We start from the raw sequence: 13,394 nt of genomic DNA, 5'->3' as shown, positions 1-13,394 counted from the left end.
GCAGTCCTTCAGACAATTTACAGCATGAGATCCTGCAGTGTGGGGAGGCTAAGCCAGGGCACAGCTGAATCTATTTCAGCTGAAATCAGTGTTTCATGGCAGTTCCCTTAAATAGCAAATTTACATTTCATTTACATGTGCTATACTGGAGTTTGTTACAACCTAGTTCCATGTTACTAAGATAGAAAAAAAAAATCACCCTAAACCCAGCAAACTAGAAACAGCTTCTCTTCTTAGCTGGCCATACCTACAATTTATTTTACTTTAGTCCAATGTTTCGCAGCCAGCCCTTCAGGGACACACACTAAGGGTGAAGCATGAGGAGTGATCCCATCCTGTACAGTTACTTGTGGGGCTGCAGGAGTAGGAGCCACTGACAAGAAAGGATTTTCTGACTTTAAATGATGGCACTGCAGTTTACTTTGGTTGCATATCAGGTAATATCTGCTATTAGCTGGCTGGTTTTGGCATCCTCAGGCTATTCATGTGTCAAGTGCTACTAGTGTTAATTTATAACTACATGGAGTAGAGAACTACCTCTTGTTTTCATTTGGCAAATGGTTGTTCTGAGACATGCATTTTCAACACTATTACCTTTGAAAGCCAAGAAACATGTTCATAATATATTTTTCCCTTGGCTGACAAAGAACTAGTGCTGTAGCTCTGATGACTCTTTCAGCATTACTGAGACAGACACTTGCTTACTTTGCCTGATGATACCCATACTTTGTCATCCTGAAATATAGCCTCAAAATCTTTACTCCATGTCTTCATTACCCATAAGAATAATGTTATTCTTGCTAATAAATGTCATGGCCCTTTAACAAAAAGAGAGACTATGCTATTTTAAGATCTTGCATGTTACTCTTTAATAACCAAGATCCAGCCACTGACTTCTCCAGAGCAAAATGTTATGTTACAAAGGGCAAGGCACCATGTTACAGTGAATTCCTCTTACTGACTACTGCATTATTTTTACAAGCTGTACTTTTTTGCTTTCCCCAGATGCCATCAGATGGCAAAAACTCGCTGCTCAAATATCAGCAGAAATTAATTCTGTGACTAAAAAACAAAACAACAAAACCCAGCCAAACAGAGAACCTTCTGCAACAAACAGGAAAATTGCAATGTCTCTGTGATTCAGTGACTGGCTTGGACAGTGTCTGCCTTCACTTTACCTTTCCTCTCACTTCAGCTACAGACCACGTTTCAGAAATGTTCACCAGGAGTAGCCCGTGCCATGAGAGAACAGCCACAGAGCTGCAGCCTGTGAGACCACTGGGCATGATCACAATAGCTGCTGGAGCCATGTGGTGGATCCTCTGCAATCAACAGAAAGCCTAAGCTGATGCATCCTCCACTAAAATAAAGAAAAAAGCATAAAATGTGTGCCTGCAGTGTAGACTAAAATAGTAAAAATAGGGATAGCAGAAAAATGAGAGCAATACATTGTTTAGAATAAAATTAGCCTTATGTGACATAAATACTGACCAATCAATAGACTGTTAAAGGAAAATTAATATCTGCCTAAATAAAAAAAAAAAAAAAGAGGTTAACAAAGTCTGCTCATGAAAACCACAGGCTAATCTTTTATTCACAAACCAGCACTCCTGCCAGGGATTTCTGACCGTTCTGTTAATTAGATAACCTTAAGAATGCTCTTGTATTTAACTTAAGGTTTTAATATTCAAAATACAGACTTTGTGTATCTATATTCAAATTCCCTAACTGCTAATTTTTCTCATAGGAGAGAAGTGTGCCCTGAGCAGTTACTAAGCACTTCCCAGCCTGCTGTGTTGGCTGAAGCTGTCTGTCTAGGCACCTGCACCTCCCTCTTCTCAGCAGTTCCACTGCAACCTTGACTTAGGTAAGGAGCAATATTTTCACCTACTCTGCAGATACCACCTACAGTCTCATTTACATAACATTCTAATTTTTCAAAAGTTCCTTTCTGTAATTGAAAATAAAATACAAATAATTTTTCTTTTTAAACTAGGAAGTTTAGTTTTTAAAAGACCCATGAGAGGAAACACAGGATGGCTTGGCTTGGCTCTTTGGTTTAGCTTCTAACCCTACTAATGAAGCTGTAAAGCTGCAAGGTGGCAGGGACAATATTTGATGTACTAACACGTTCACCCAGCACTGAGTCTGTTTTTCTGAGGAGAGAGTTGCCATGCAAACATCTAGACGTAAGACAGCAAACTCAGCTGCCCTGTAGCACTAGGAATCACTGCTGGATGGTTTCATGGTACTGCACCACCACCCTCTACACAATATTTTATCTAAATAAAGGGGGCTTTGCCCATTGTTCCTTCTGGGAATTTTTATATTTGTGCAAATCAAGTGCAGACTTTAACAGATCAGAACACTACTGCTTTAAGCACATGTAGAATGGGTTAAAATGATGACAAAGCCTAAGCCATAGAAAAATCAAGTTCCAAAGCAGGTATCATTATGTCTCACTAGTTTTTTCTATCATCATAACAATTGGAAAGAAAAAACAGGAGGACTTTTGCATCAAGATATATTGCAGTAATTAGGTAGAATTTTACCAGACAATGCAATGTTAAATAAAATAACTCTAATAACATACTAGCCTGCTAAATGACAACAGGAACCCAAGAGCATTTATATTGCTTTTTTTCCACTAATCAATGGAATTAGCTTTAGTATCCTTATATCTAATTACTACTTTTCACAATTTCTACTTTATTAGATAGCACAGAAATGAAGACTAGTTCAGAGCTTCAAAAAAACCTGTATGATGTCAAAAAATAGGAATAGTTGAGTTAAAGTCAGACATGCATTATTACCCTAATTACTGTAATATTAATATTAATTCAGTATATTTTGCATTATAACTGCAAAATCAACAGATTTTATATATATATAAACAGATGCAATATTTCCTGTTGCTTTCTTATCAGGCAAACATAGTGAAATTTAATCTAAACATGCTTGATACAAGAGAGAAACACACTCTTTAAGGTGAGGTTTAAACCACTGAGTACTAGAAACCAGCCTGACTCAGTCCCTTAGTTCCAAGGTGTTTGGTTTAACTGAAGCCTCTCTGCAGACTCAATCCCATCTCTCCATATTTACTCTCTTTCCAGCAGCCCAGTGCTGCAGCAGCACAACCTGTAGCTCTTCCAAAGGTTTATTGTGTTCACACTAGTGCCTAGCATAGCTCTCAATTACAAAATCATGGACATCAGGGCTGGAGCACAGCCCTCTAACTCAGCTTCTCTTTCTACCCCTCAGTTCAAGTAAGGGTCAATTTAATCTGTTACTCTTGGTAAATACTTGCCTAGTCTGTGAGTCAGGTACCACAATACAAAGGTAATAGAATATATTACCCCACTGACACTCTGGTAAAAATGACATTTGAGCAGCTGGATTCAAGCAGATTCTTTACATTGTCTGAGTATCCCACCTCTGTGTTACTTCCATCTTAAATTCATCGGTTGGGTACTATTCAGGGCTTGATTCATAGTGTTTTAGCCACAAAGCTGACACAGGAAAACGTGAAGATTCACTGATTAAATAGCTCCACTTCTTCCTCTGTTAGGCATCAGCAGCACAGAACGTGACTTCTCTTTGCTGACATTATAATGTACCAGGAAACTAATTTGCACCCCCCCAAAACTAAAGGTGTGGGCTTGCTCTGAATTAAAGTGCTGCCAAAAAGCAGAAGTGAATGTTAAAAAGTGTGTAATTACATAATGCTCCTACAGCTGGTAATGCAATACACTTGTTTTTCCTCCCTCCCTGATCTGCCTTAGCCTAGCAGTGGCTGAAGGTCGCTGTGTCTGGTGGCTAATACATGATCTCTGTCCTGTTCCCATCAGGAAAGTGCCTGTGTGCCAAAAGCTTTATTCCAACTGCTACCTTGTTGTTCACACGTGCTGACTCTGCCCTGAGCAGTGGAGCAGATGTCAGCAGGCCCAGTGTGGGGAGGGAAACACACCTCCCACCTGGAGAACAGAACTCCTCAACCCTAGCAGGGCTGCTGGAGGGACACCCCTGGAAACTGAAAGCCTCTGTTACTCAGACTGCTTAAAATCTGCTTTACTGTCACCTGCTTTCTCCACGGTGAGGTCAAACAGTCCTTCACCAGGTGTCTGTATGACAGATCGATTCTCCAGACATTTTTACCTTATTTCACACCTATGAGAATTGTCTTCCCCTAAATCTGCAACAAACGATTGTTCAAAGAATATAAACATGAAACATATCTGTGTATCAGTCCAAGGGCTGGAGCTTTACATGCCTGCATTTATCAGAAGTTATTATTTTCTTGCAAATGTATGACTCTGCTCCCTGTCAGGACAGCAAAGTCTAACTGACCTCCTGCCTTCTATTCCTGAGCATCTCCTGATCCGCAGCTGCTGGCTCCTCATTCCCACCCTTCCTCCAGAGAGGATCTTGCATAGTTAATGATCCTTTCATCTCTAAGCTCTAACTCTGAGAACTTTTTAACATTTAGTAAGTGGTTGCCAAAAGCATCACCTCAGAGGTCCAGCCATTGTTCCCTTGAAGCTGTTTACTGAGATCTCTCATCTCTGACCATTGTTTTGTTTCCTGTTTACTCTTCCTAACAGCTCCTTTGAATTCAACCCCCTTTATTCAAAGAGAATAATGTGAAACAGATAAACTGGAATACAATTACACACACACAAACACAGAGCAATATTTTCTTTACTCACCCTAAATGTTCATCAGGACTAAATTCACATATGTAAATGGTGTTGTGTTTAGAGAAATAACAAGTGGAATATGAGATGCAGAAGGGAAGTTGTGTGCACAAATCTTTCCTCTCGTGGTGCTTTAGAGGCAATTACCCTGCAAGCCCACAAACTGTTAAGGAACAGTACACTGGGGTAGGTGCAAGATAGGAGCCTGGTCAGCCCCTTTCCCAGACTGAAAGGCCTGTCACCCCCACGTATAGACCAGGATTAACTAGAAGGATTAAGCCAAATTTTGCAAAAGCCATCATACTTACACTGTCATTGCTTCCTTTGTTGTCCTCGTATTTTGTTTCTATATGAATGGAGAATTTAGGCAAAAATGAACACTGCAACAAAAGAAAAAATACGTTTGACATAAAAAATATGCTTTGCTTCATCAGCTGATATACTTACCCTCTTTGTTATCAACTTTCTTATTTTTTTTCAGATTACTTCAAGAAAAAGTAAGAGTACACAGAATATAACAGCAAAGGTTTTTATGATTCTGGAGGGATGTAGAAATTCTATCTAAAAGTTGAATACTATAATGAGAGTATAAAAAAATCAGTTAAGCACTTTGGAACAACTGGGTACAACAGTTTTCATGCTCACTATGTATGAGAGTAGAAATATCCTGAATGTCTGGTTACAGATTCATTTCACCAGCATCTCGAGAGCAGCTAAGCATTTGTCATCATAGATTAGTCTATGCCCCAAATAAAACAATCCAAGGACACTTCACTAGCTGCAGGTGCTAAACAAAGAGACATCAATGTGATGATGTCAGGGCTTTTTGAAATTTTCAGTAAGAAATTAATTTTAGCATAATTTCCTGTTAATGAAATGAAGATGTGTTTTGAGCTGCTGTGGAAATTCCTTTATACTAAACCCAAATCAATCTTTAGCTAGCAATACATGAAAATTAAGAATGCACAGATGTTTATCTATCAAAGGTAATATTTCTGTATTTTATATGGGAGTAAATATATTTTTCTGTGGTTTGCTTAATTTCTTTGGCTTATCAAGACTAGAATTTACAATACTAGGCAACCAATTACACGCAGAAAAAAAAAAAAAAACCCAAACATTTAAAATATATTTTCTTTAGCATTTCAGTACTTTGAAATCAACTTCTAACAAACTCTGAAGGATCCTAGTTCAGCACCTTTACTATTAGTCACCAATCTTTCCTCCCATTAACTGCCAGTGGCACTGAAGTGCCGGTTCCCTGTGATGCATCACGAATGCCCTGTGGCAGAAAGGCTTTGTGAAGAGTGGGATTATTTAATGTACTGTACATACAGGTTAGACAATGAGGACATTATGATGCCTCAGTGTTCACATTGCTGTTGGTCCAAGTTCGGACTTGATAAAAATTCAGAAAGTTCTTCTAAGGGAGGGGCTGAGGAGAAAGAAAAGAGGGGATGATTTAGGAGGTCAGCTGTAGTGCAACAAAACTGAGATGGAAGCCAGCTCCTTTGAGACTGCAACAATCTAATCCTGATGCCACAGGTAGCACCCAACACGTTATTGTCCAGTCTTCTGATCACAGGATATCTAGTATTCAATAAGCACACTTAGAACCAAGCCTTTTTGAAAACACAGGTGAGAGAGTTTTGCCAGAATAAGGTTTTGGTGTCGTGGAAGGCTTCTGCTCAAACTGTCTCTCCATTAGCATACTGAAAAACTCCCGTGTAGAACATTGGTGCTGCAGATGCCCAGACCACACAGGCTTCTCTTCACAGCTTACAGACGTTTTGCCTTTTGTTAAAGGTTTCTGTGGAGTAGGACATTTATGAGTTTCAATCCAGCCTAAGCTGCAGCTGGCTCTGAGCTATGCAATGTCTTCACTGAGTGAGCATGTGGGAGATGAAAAAAAGAATGTATGTAGAGTACAGGATGGGGCAAGTTCAGTGACAGATCTGCTAGCTCCTATCACCTATATTCTGTGGGCAATTAAACATTTCCTGTGTGTACATCTCAGGAAGGGCCAGCTGAAAATATACAATATTTACAGTCTGTCAGAACAGGGTATCTTGTAATATGAATTGACAACAAAAAAAATCCAGATATTCTCCCAATTGGGGTTTCACCATGTATCTGTATGCTGCCCCTATTCTGGCAGACATCCAGAGGCATCTGCAAACAAAAAAGCCTTGGCAAAAAGTAGGCACTACAGGGAAAGAAGCTGGGGAAAAAATAAAGAAAAGAAAGAAGCAGCCAAGGTTTGTCATAAGGCTCTAATTTGGCTCTCCAAAATTAACCAAAAGGTGGAATGAATGTCCTTGAACTGTATTGACAGCTGGAAGAAGAGATGAATAAAAGGGGTTGATTAAAAGGATTCTATCACAGAATGTTCCTAGAGTAAGAAAAGTTATAAATGTGATGTTACAAAAAAGTAGAGAATGACCCAGGAGACTGAGTGATGCCAGCAGGTCCTGAAACAATGGCTGATGTCATCCAGAGCATTTGTATTCAAACCAACATTCTGGTTGTTTTCTGTGTTTGCAGGAGAACACAGAGGGTTGAAAAGTAAATTACTACTGGAGGTGGATTATGAAAGGCAGATTTTTAAAAAAAATGTATAACCTAACGACAGACATCATCTACTGCACAGTTTTTAGAGCATTTGGGAAATAACTACATTGGTGCTAGGGTGGTAAAATCATGGGTTATTGATCTCAAAAATTTAGTGTATGCCAGCCTTGTATTTTACCAAGATGTGTAAGTATGGGGGTCACAGAGCCCCTGCTGACACCAGACCTCTGCGTATGGGCATCCCGTGGAAAGCAGCCCTGAGGAAAAGAGGGGACACTGCCAAGGAATATTTTGTTTCATCAGCAGTTACTAGTGTAACTGGGACTGCACCACTAAGGACTCAAGGCTTAGGTCTGAATAACAGCTTTTAGAACATTTTTCCTGAAAATGGTAGAGCTGTGTGCCATACCATCTAGGATATACTGGCTGGAAATCTGTTATTAGGAAAACATTTACCAACATCTTGTCTCTATTTCAAGGCTACTGCTCCAGGCCATGTTTTCCTTGCATGTTACTGTATGTTAAGTAGCTGCTCTCTTGATCTGAGGACCCAAATTTCATTTTCTTTGCTACACAAATAAACAAAATCAACACTCCCTAAATAAAATCTAGTAATAGAGAAAACCAGAAAACAGAATAATATCAGTGATCTGTCACTAGTGGAAGGGCCGTGAAGGCCTTGAGTGGGTTGAGTAACTAGGTCAGAGCTTTGTGAGTTTGCAAACTTTTAAGTTACACAGTCTGGGTCTGGTGGTTTGTCAGAAGCCTCAGTGACCATGGAAACTGCTCAGACTGTGCTGACACCTTAACGGCCCCGGGGAGCACAGTTCTCTCAGCTCTTCTGGGCAGTAGCAGGGGCCACCACAGGCCTTGGTGCTCCTCTCATGGGCCTGTTGCCAGAAGGAACTCAGGATAGCATGTGTCATTTACAGCTAAAACAAAGTTAACACCGTTACCAAAGCAGTTCCTCCTCCCTGGTTCTGATTCAGTATCTTTCCTGATGATCTAACTATAGAAATTCAGGTGGTGTTGGATGGAGTACATTCTTCAATATTAATTTTTTTATTATCAAAATATCTCCTTTTGGGTCACAGTTTCAGGTCCAGCAGAGGAGAACCACGCAAAATATGAAATCCCTTTGTGTGTTTGATTTGAACCATGGCTACGGTTTCAGAGGAAAATTTGAATAGTCAAATGCCAGATTTCCCTTGTACCTTGCTATTTTAAAAAATCTACTCTCTTCAGTCACTGCCTGGAGTTTACCAGCAATGAGTCAGCTGATGGCACTTTGCAACACAGCCATTTCAGATATTGAACTTAAGGCTGCATTAGGCTGTCTGTAGCAGCTCAGCAAGCCACTGCCTCAATCTAGTTGTTGTTTCCTGTGACCCAGAATCTAAACTTTGAATAAAAAAAAAGAGCACTTCTAATCTTGTATTTCAAAAAAGGAAACATTAAGAAAAGATGAGAAATCTTCAGAGTATTACAGAAGAATTTAAGTGCCATTTACCTCAAGCCACCTCATTAGAGAGCGGGAAGTCATTTTCTGCACCAGCTTTGAATAGTCAGCCTCCCTGTGTATTTAGTAGAAAGGCAAGGACTATAACAATCTAATTAGAGGTTATAAATGGTAACATGAATTTACCCCAAATAAAACCTTAAATTCACCAAAAAGTACTCCATTGCAAATATATCTCTCAGAAACTCGACTGGCTGCCAACCACTGTTTCAGCAGCTGTGGGGGGTCTCACTGGCTTTCAGGAACACTTAGCAGGGTCCAAATTTTTGAACATTTCACAGAATGTGTCTCATGATTCATCAGCTGCACTCTGACTAATTGGCAGAGGGCTCTGGCAGAACCAGAAAACTGTTTATGCATCATTCAGAAGACTATTATTCAGCACGCAAAAAGTTATTGGGTTTTTTCCCCCCTCCCTAAGTAGCTGGATATTTACTTAGACAGGGATTAAAAGTGTTATGCAACAGTCAGAATCAAACTCGGGAGTGAATGGTAAGTAATAAACCTTTCAGTAGTTCTTTTTTTGAAGCACCACTCCCTTTCTGCCCTGCCTCCCCGGGGTGTGTTCTTCCAGCACAGACCTGGCAGGGGATGGATGCGCCCGCAGGAACGCACAGGGCCCTGCTCCCAGCTCCCCTGGCACTGCCTGCAGCTGGCAGGGCTCCTCTGCCACAGAACACGGTGGCAGATGCAGTCCTGAACTTGAAATGAGACTTTTTAGATGTGAAATCAACCCCTCAAAATTTGTTATAGTCCGGTACACCGGTGGCACTCAAAATCAAGGGGAATATTCTGGGTTTTTTTCTTTGTTTTCTTAAACTTTCTGTATTTGGCACTCCTTTTGGAAGACCTGGGAGAGGTTTAAGGCTCGAGAGAATAACTAGTGAGATAACCTGAGTCTGCAATAGTAATTACCACATATAAACACGAGTGTTTCCAGATTAAAATAAAGGGAAATGAAAGCAGCATACAGAAAACACAGACCACAGTTGCATTTTCAATTCACTACAGATAACCACTTGAGAAATGAAAGGCCTATTTTTAGCATGATGATTGATTAGTGTTGCCATAGCAATAAGCAACACTTACAAGAACAGGGTAGAACCTAAGTATGCCAAAACACTTGCCAAAGTCTTAAAGAGACAGTCAAACATATGGTGGTTTACAATCGTTTTATGGAGAGGATTGTAAAAACAACCTTTGCATAGTAATTCCACCCGAGGTGGCTGCAGGAATTGCTGCAGTTGCCAGTAAATATGTTGGGCAGAGGGTGCCTGAGGTTTCCTTACCCTCTGTAACCTGCTCTGTGTGGGTGAGCACCATTCCATCCATGCCATTTTAGCCAGTTTCATTTTCCTTTTTATTTTTGCTGTAGAATGTTCCAAGACCTGCTGGAGACCTCGTCATTGCACCCCACTTCTGCTCCTTGTGAATATTAATTCACAGTTATTGGGGGTTATTTTGTACAGTAAAGATGAATCACAGATAAAACAGCAGAAGCATATCCCCAAAATCTTAACATAAAAGCCTGGAGAGGCAGACGTTTCATGCAAATGTTCTCTCTGAACTCCCACCACTTTTCAGACTGATAGTTTTTTTAATATGGTCACATAAACATTATTTTGGCAACACAGGTGGAACTGGATTCCTTAGAGAGCCATCTCCATGGAGCCTAGAGGTAAAGAACACAGTAACTGCCCCAATGAGGGTGAGCCTGGCCAAACAAAATCAGATTATTGCTAATAGGGTAACTTTCAGATACCTGTTCTGCCAATGACTAGGGAAAGCCCTTGGAGGCAGGAAAAATTCAGAGCAGAGGCAGGGTTCTCATGGATTGAAAATGCAACTGTGGTCTCTGTTTTCTGTATGCAGTGATGTCTCTACAGCATATTTCAAATTACATTACAGCTGTTTACAGGAAGAATAAAGACAGTTTCTTTAACTGAATAAAGTTGGGTTTTTTTTTAATGGCCACCATAGAATCATTTTGGTTGGGAAAGCCCTTTAAGATCATTGAGTCCCTGTTATTGTCTACCTCCCAAATGCACTGCCTGTGAGCAGGCCGAGCTGCTGTCACACCACTTCCTGACTGCACAGCCCAGCACCAGTCAGGATGACAAAGTCATGACAATGGGTGGAAAGGGCTGGGCAGGGTGATGGCAGAACTCAGAAGATGTGACTCAGTGAGAGGGAGGAGAAAGTGGAGAGCAAGATAAGCACAGGAAGTTGGCAAAGAGCAGAAAAAGTGCTGTTGAGATGAAAATGTAAGAACAATGCAAAAAAAGGGCTTGCAAATAAACAAGGGAGTTAAAGCTCTCATAAACTACCCTGGAAAGAACCCCACTGTTTGGTTGTATTACATACAATAACTTGAAGATGAAACAGTTGACTAACAAGTTTCTCCCAACCACTGTGAAGCTCAGGACGTATCTCTAGTTTTGCCTTCCCTAGGATCTCCTCCTTTGATCCACGGGATCAGTAAGCTGTTCACTGAGGAGGGATGGGAGAGGAGCAGTGTGCACCAGTGACAATGGCAGGCCCAGCAGTCAGAGGGGTTTGGGTTGCTTTGCAGCACACCAGTGGTGGAAAAAGGGAATTCTCCTAAGCACTTGGCTTTATTGTTTCAACGAGATTAAGCTATTAAATAAGAACACAAGTTTACAGCTTTCTAAAATTATATTTTTACAATATTTGTAAGAAGTCTTTCCTGTTGCTAGAATCTCTAAAGTAATCAAGCATGCGATTTACTAGAGTGAAGTCACCAGTTAGCTTGTCTTCTAAACTGAGGGGTGAGAGGGGAAGATTTTTGGTAGAAATTTTAATTAGGCTCTAATTCTTTAACCAGATTCTGTTGTATTTTTGATGCAGGCTCTTTGTATTCTCAAGCTGGAGAGAAGTTTGTGCACTGAAGACTGATGGGCTACATCCAAATCTCAAGCACGGGTAATCAGATAAAGAGAAGACAGGAAAAAAACTCTACAGATTCCTTGCAATGTTTATCTGAAACAACTTTTTTTCCTTCTCAAGTGATCTCATTATAAAAATAACAATTACAAAAAACATTCCTTTCAGATAATTTACTTTATGGATAAACTGGCAGCTGACTAAATGAAGCACAAAACATGTCTGTTCTCAAAAGTAATCAGAAACCAGCAGGTCAATAATAGAACATTTACTAACTATCGCTCTGGGGCCTTGACACATGCCAGATGAAATAATTTTATTTGCCTCAGTCATTTGCTGTAGAAGGATTAATGTCATTGTGATACATCAAAGGAATTGTTGTCTCCTGCTTTCTGTTCCATAACTGTTTTTCATAAATATTCTGAATTTATATCCTATTCCTAAGTTAATTTGAGATGTTGATAGGTTGAAAGAACACTCTTCCCCCTAGCAGAGAATAAAAACTTGCCGTTTTTAGTGTTTATTTTGCTTTATATATTTATAATTGTGAAACTAACAATTGGCCATAAATTACGCATAGAAAAAAAAGAATCCAGCTGTTTTTGAATTTTTTCCCCAGAACTGAAATATTGCCAGCACTGAAACTGTTCAGATTAGACAGCAAAACTATTTTAAATTATCACTGGTAAACACTTGAACTACACCTTCAAACTCAGAGGAGCTTGCTTACATTCTGTTTGTATTTTTCCTAACCTCTTTGTACTCCAGCTTGATAGCTAAGCTTTGCTAGGCTCATTTTCAGTGTGCTTTGATTTTATGAAATGTTTGTACCATGTTTTTATCACCATAAATTCATGATCTGGTTGTTTGTTTGCATGAGGCTCCTCTCTTTATGTCCAGAATCTCAGCTGTCACTTGAACAGGTCAATGGATATTTGCTCTGTGCTGCTTAGTGTCTAACAATATCCTGATTCAGGTAAAGAAACTTAATTCTATGCAATCCTTTTTCGTTTGCTTTGCAATAGAGACAGGTTTGCTTTCCAGTTAATTATTTCTAACTTAGCTGGAGCACCTCAGAAAGAAAAAGAAGAAAGCCTCCTGAAAGTTCAGTCATTCTTGTCCACCTATCTAAGAACAGCATAAATATTTTAAACTAAAGACACAAGTTTGCAAATCCTGTGACAAGCTGGCATGTAAGGGTTTGTTGAGAGCTGCAAGGCGTCCTTCCTCCACCCTCCAAGTGAAAAAGGCTCCAGAGTGTGACTAGCAAAGGGGTTCTTTCTGAAAGGCAGCAGCTAGCAATGCCCATTCCCAGCAGTGTGTGTAGCTTGAGTGGAGCCACTCGCCAGTCCCCAGGTCCTGGCATCCCCCCCAGAGCAGAGTCCCTGGGAGCTCCTGCTACAGGGCCCCTCTCAGCTCTGTCCCAACCTGATGAGCTTGGCATCAACCTAATCACGATATTACATGAACTTAAAAATGAAACATGTCTTTTGGCAAGGTATCTTGTCAGGTTTCTAATTACAAGATCAAAACCAAAGCAACTCCAGTTGTAAGTTGAAGAGACTTTCTCACATACAGTTTTTAAGTAACACCCCAGGCTCTAAAAGGAGGATTTGAACTTTAGAGGAGTGCCTTATTCTCTAAATAGTGTCCCCAAATCTGGATGACTTCCTTTGGCCTCAGTTTGAGAGTATTTTTTCTACTTC

The 13,394-nt window shown here is 40.1% G+C and overlaps 1 protein-coding gene across 1 annotated transcript in view; it reads right to left on the bottom strand.

The window, feature by feature from the left end:
- PITPNC1 (phosphatidylinositol transfer protein, cytoplasmic 1) overlaps positions 1-13,394 on the bottom strand; it is a gene marked incomplete at its 5' end in the record, with an annotated part of 42,169 nt that overhangs the window by 21,813 nt on the left and 6,962 nt on the right. Inside the window, one exon of the mRNA XM_008943395.1 lies at positions 5,003-5,074. Within this exon, the coding sequence (XP_008941643.1) occupies positions 5,003-5,074 (72 nt within the window). The remainder of the gene's footprint in view (positions 1-5,002; positions 5,075-13,394) is intronic.

The sequence above is a fragment of the Merops nubicus genome, unplaced genomic scaffold (assembly GCF_000691845.1).
Source record: "Merops nubicus isolate BGI_N331 unplaced genomic scaffold, ASM69184v1 scaffold9587, whole genome shotgun sequence".
Lineage (NCBI taxonomy): Eukaryota > Metazoa > Chordata > Aves > Coraciiformes > Meropidae > Merops > Merops nubicus.
Note: the sequence above shows the minus strand (reverse complement) of the source record. Positions and strands in the feature narration are given on the sequence as shown.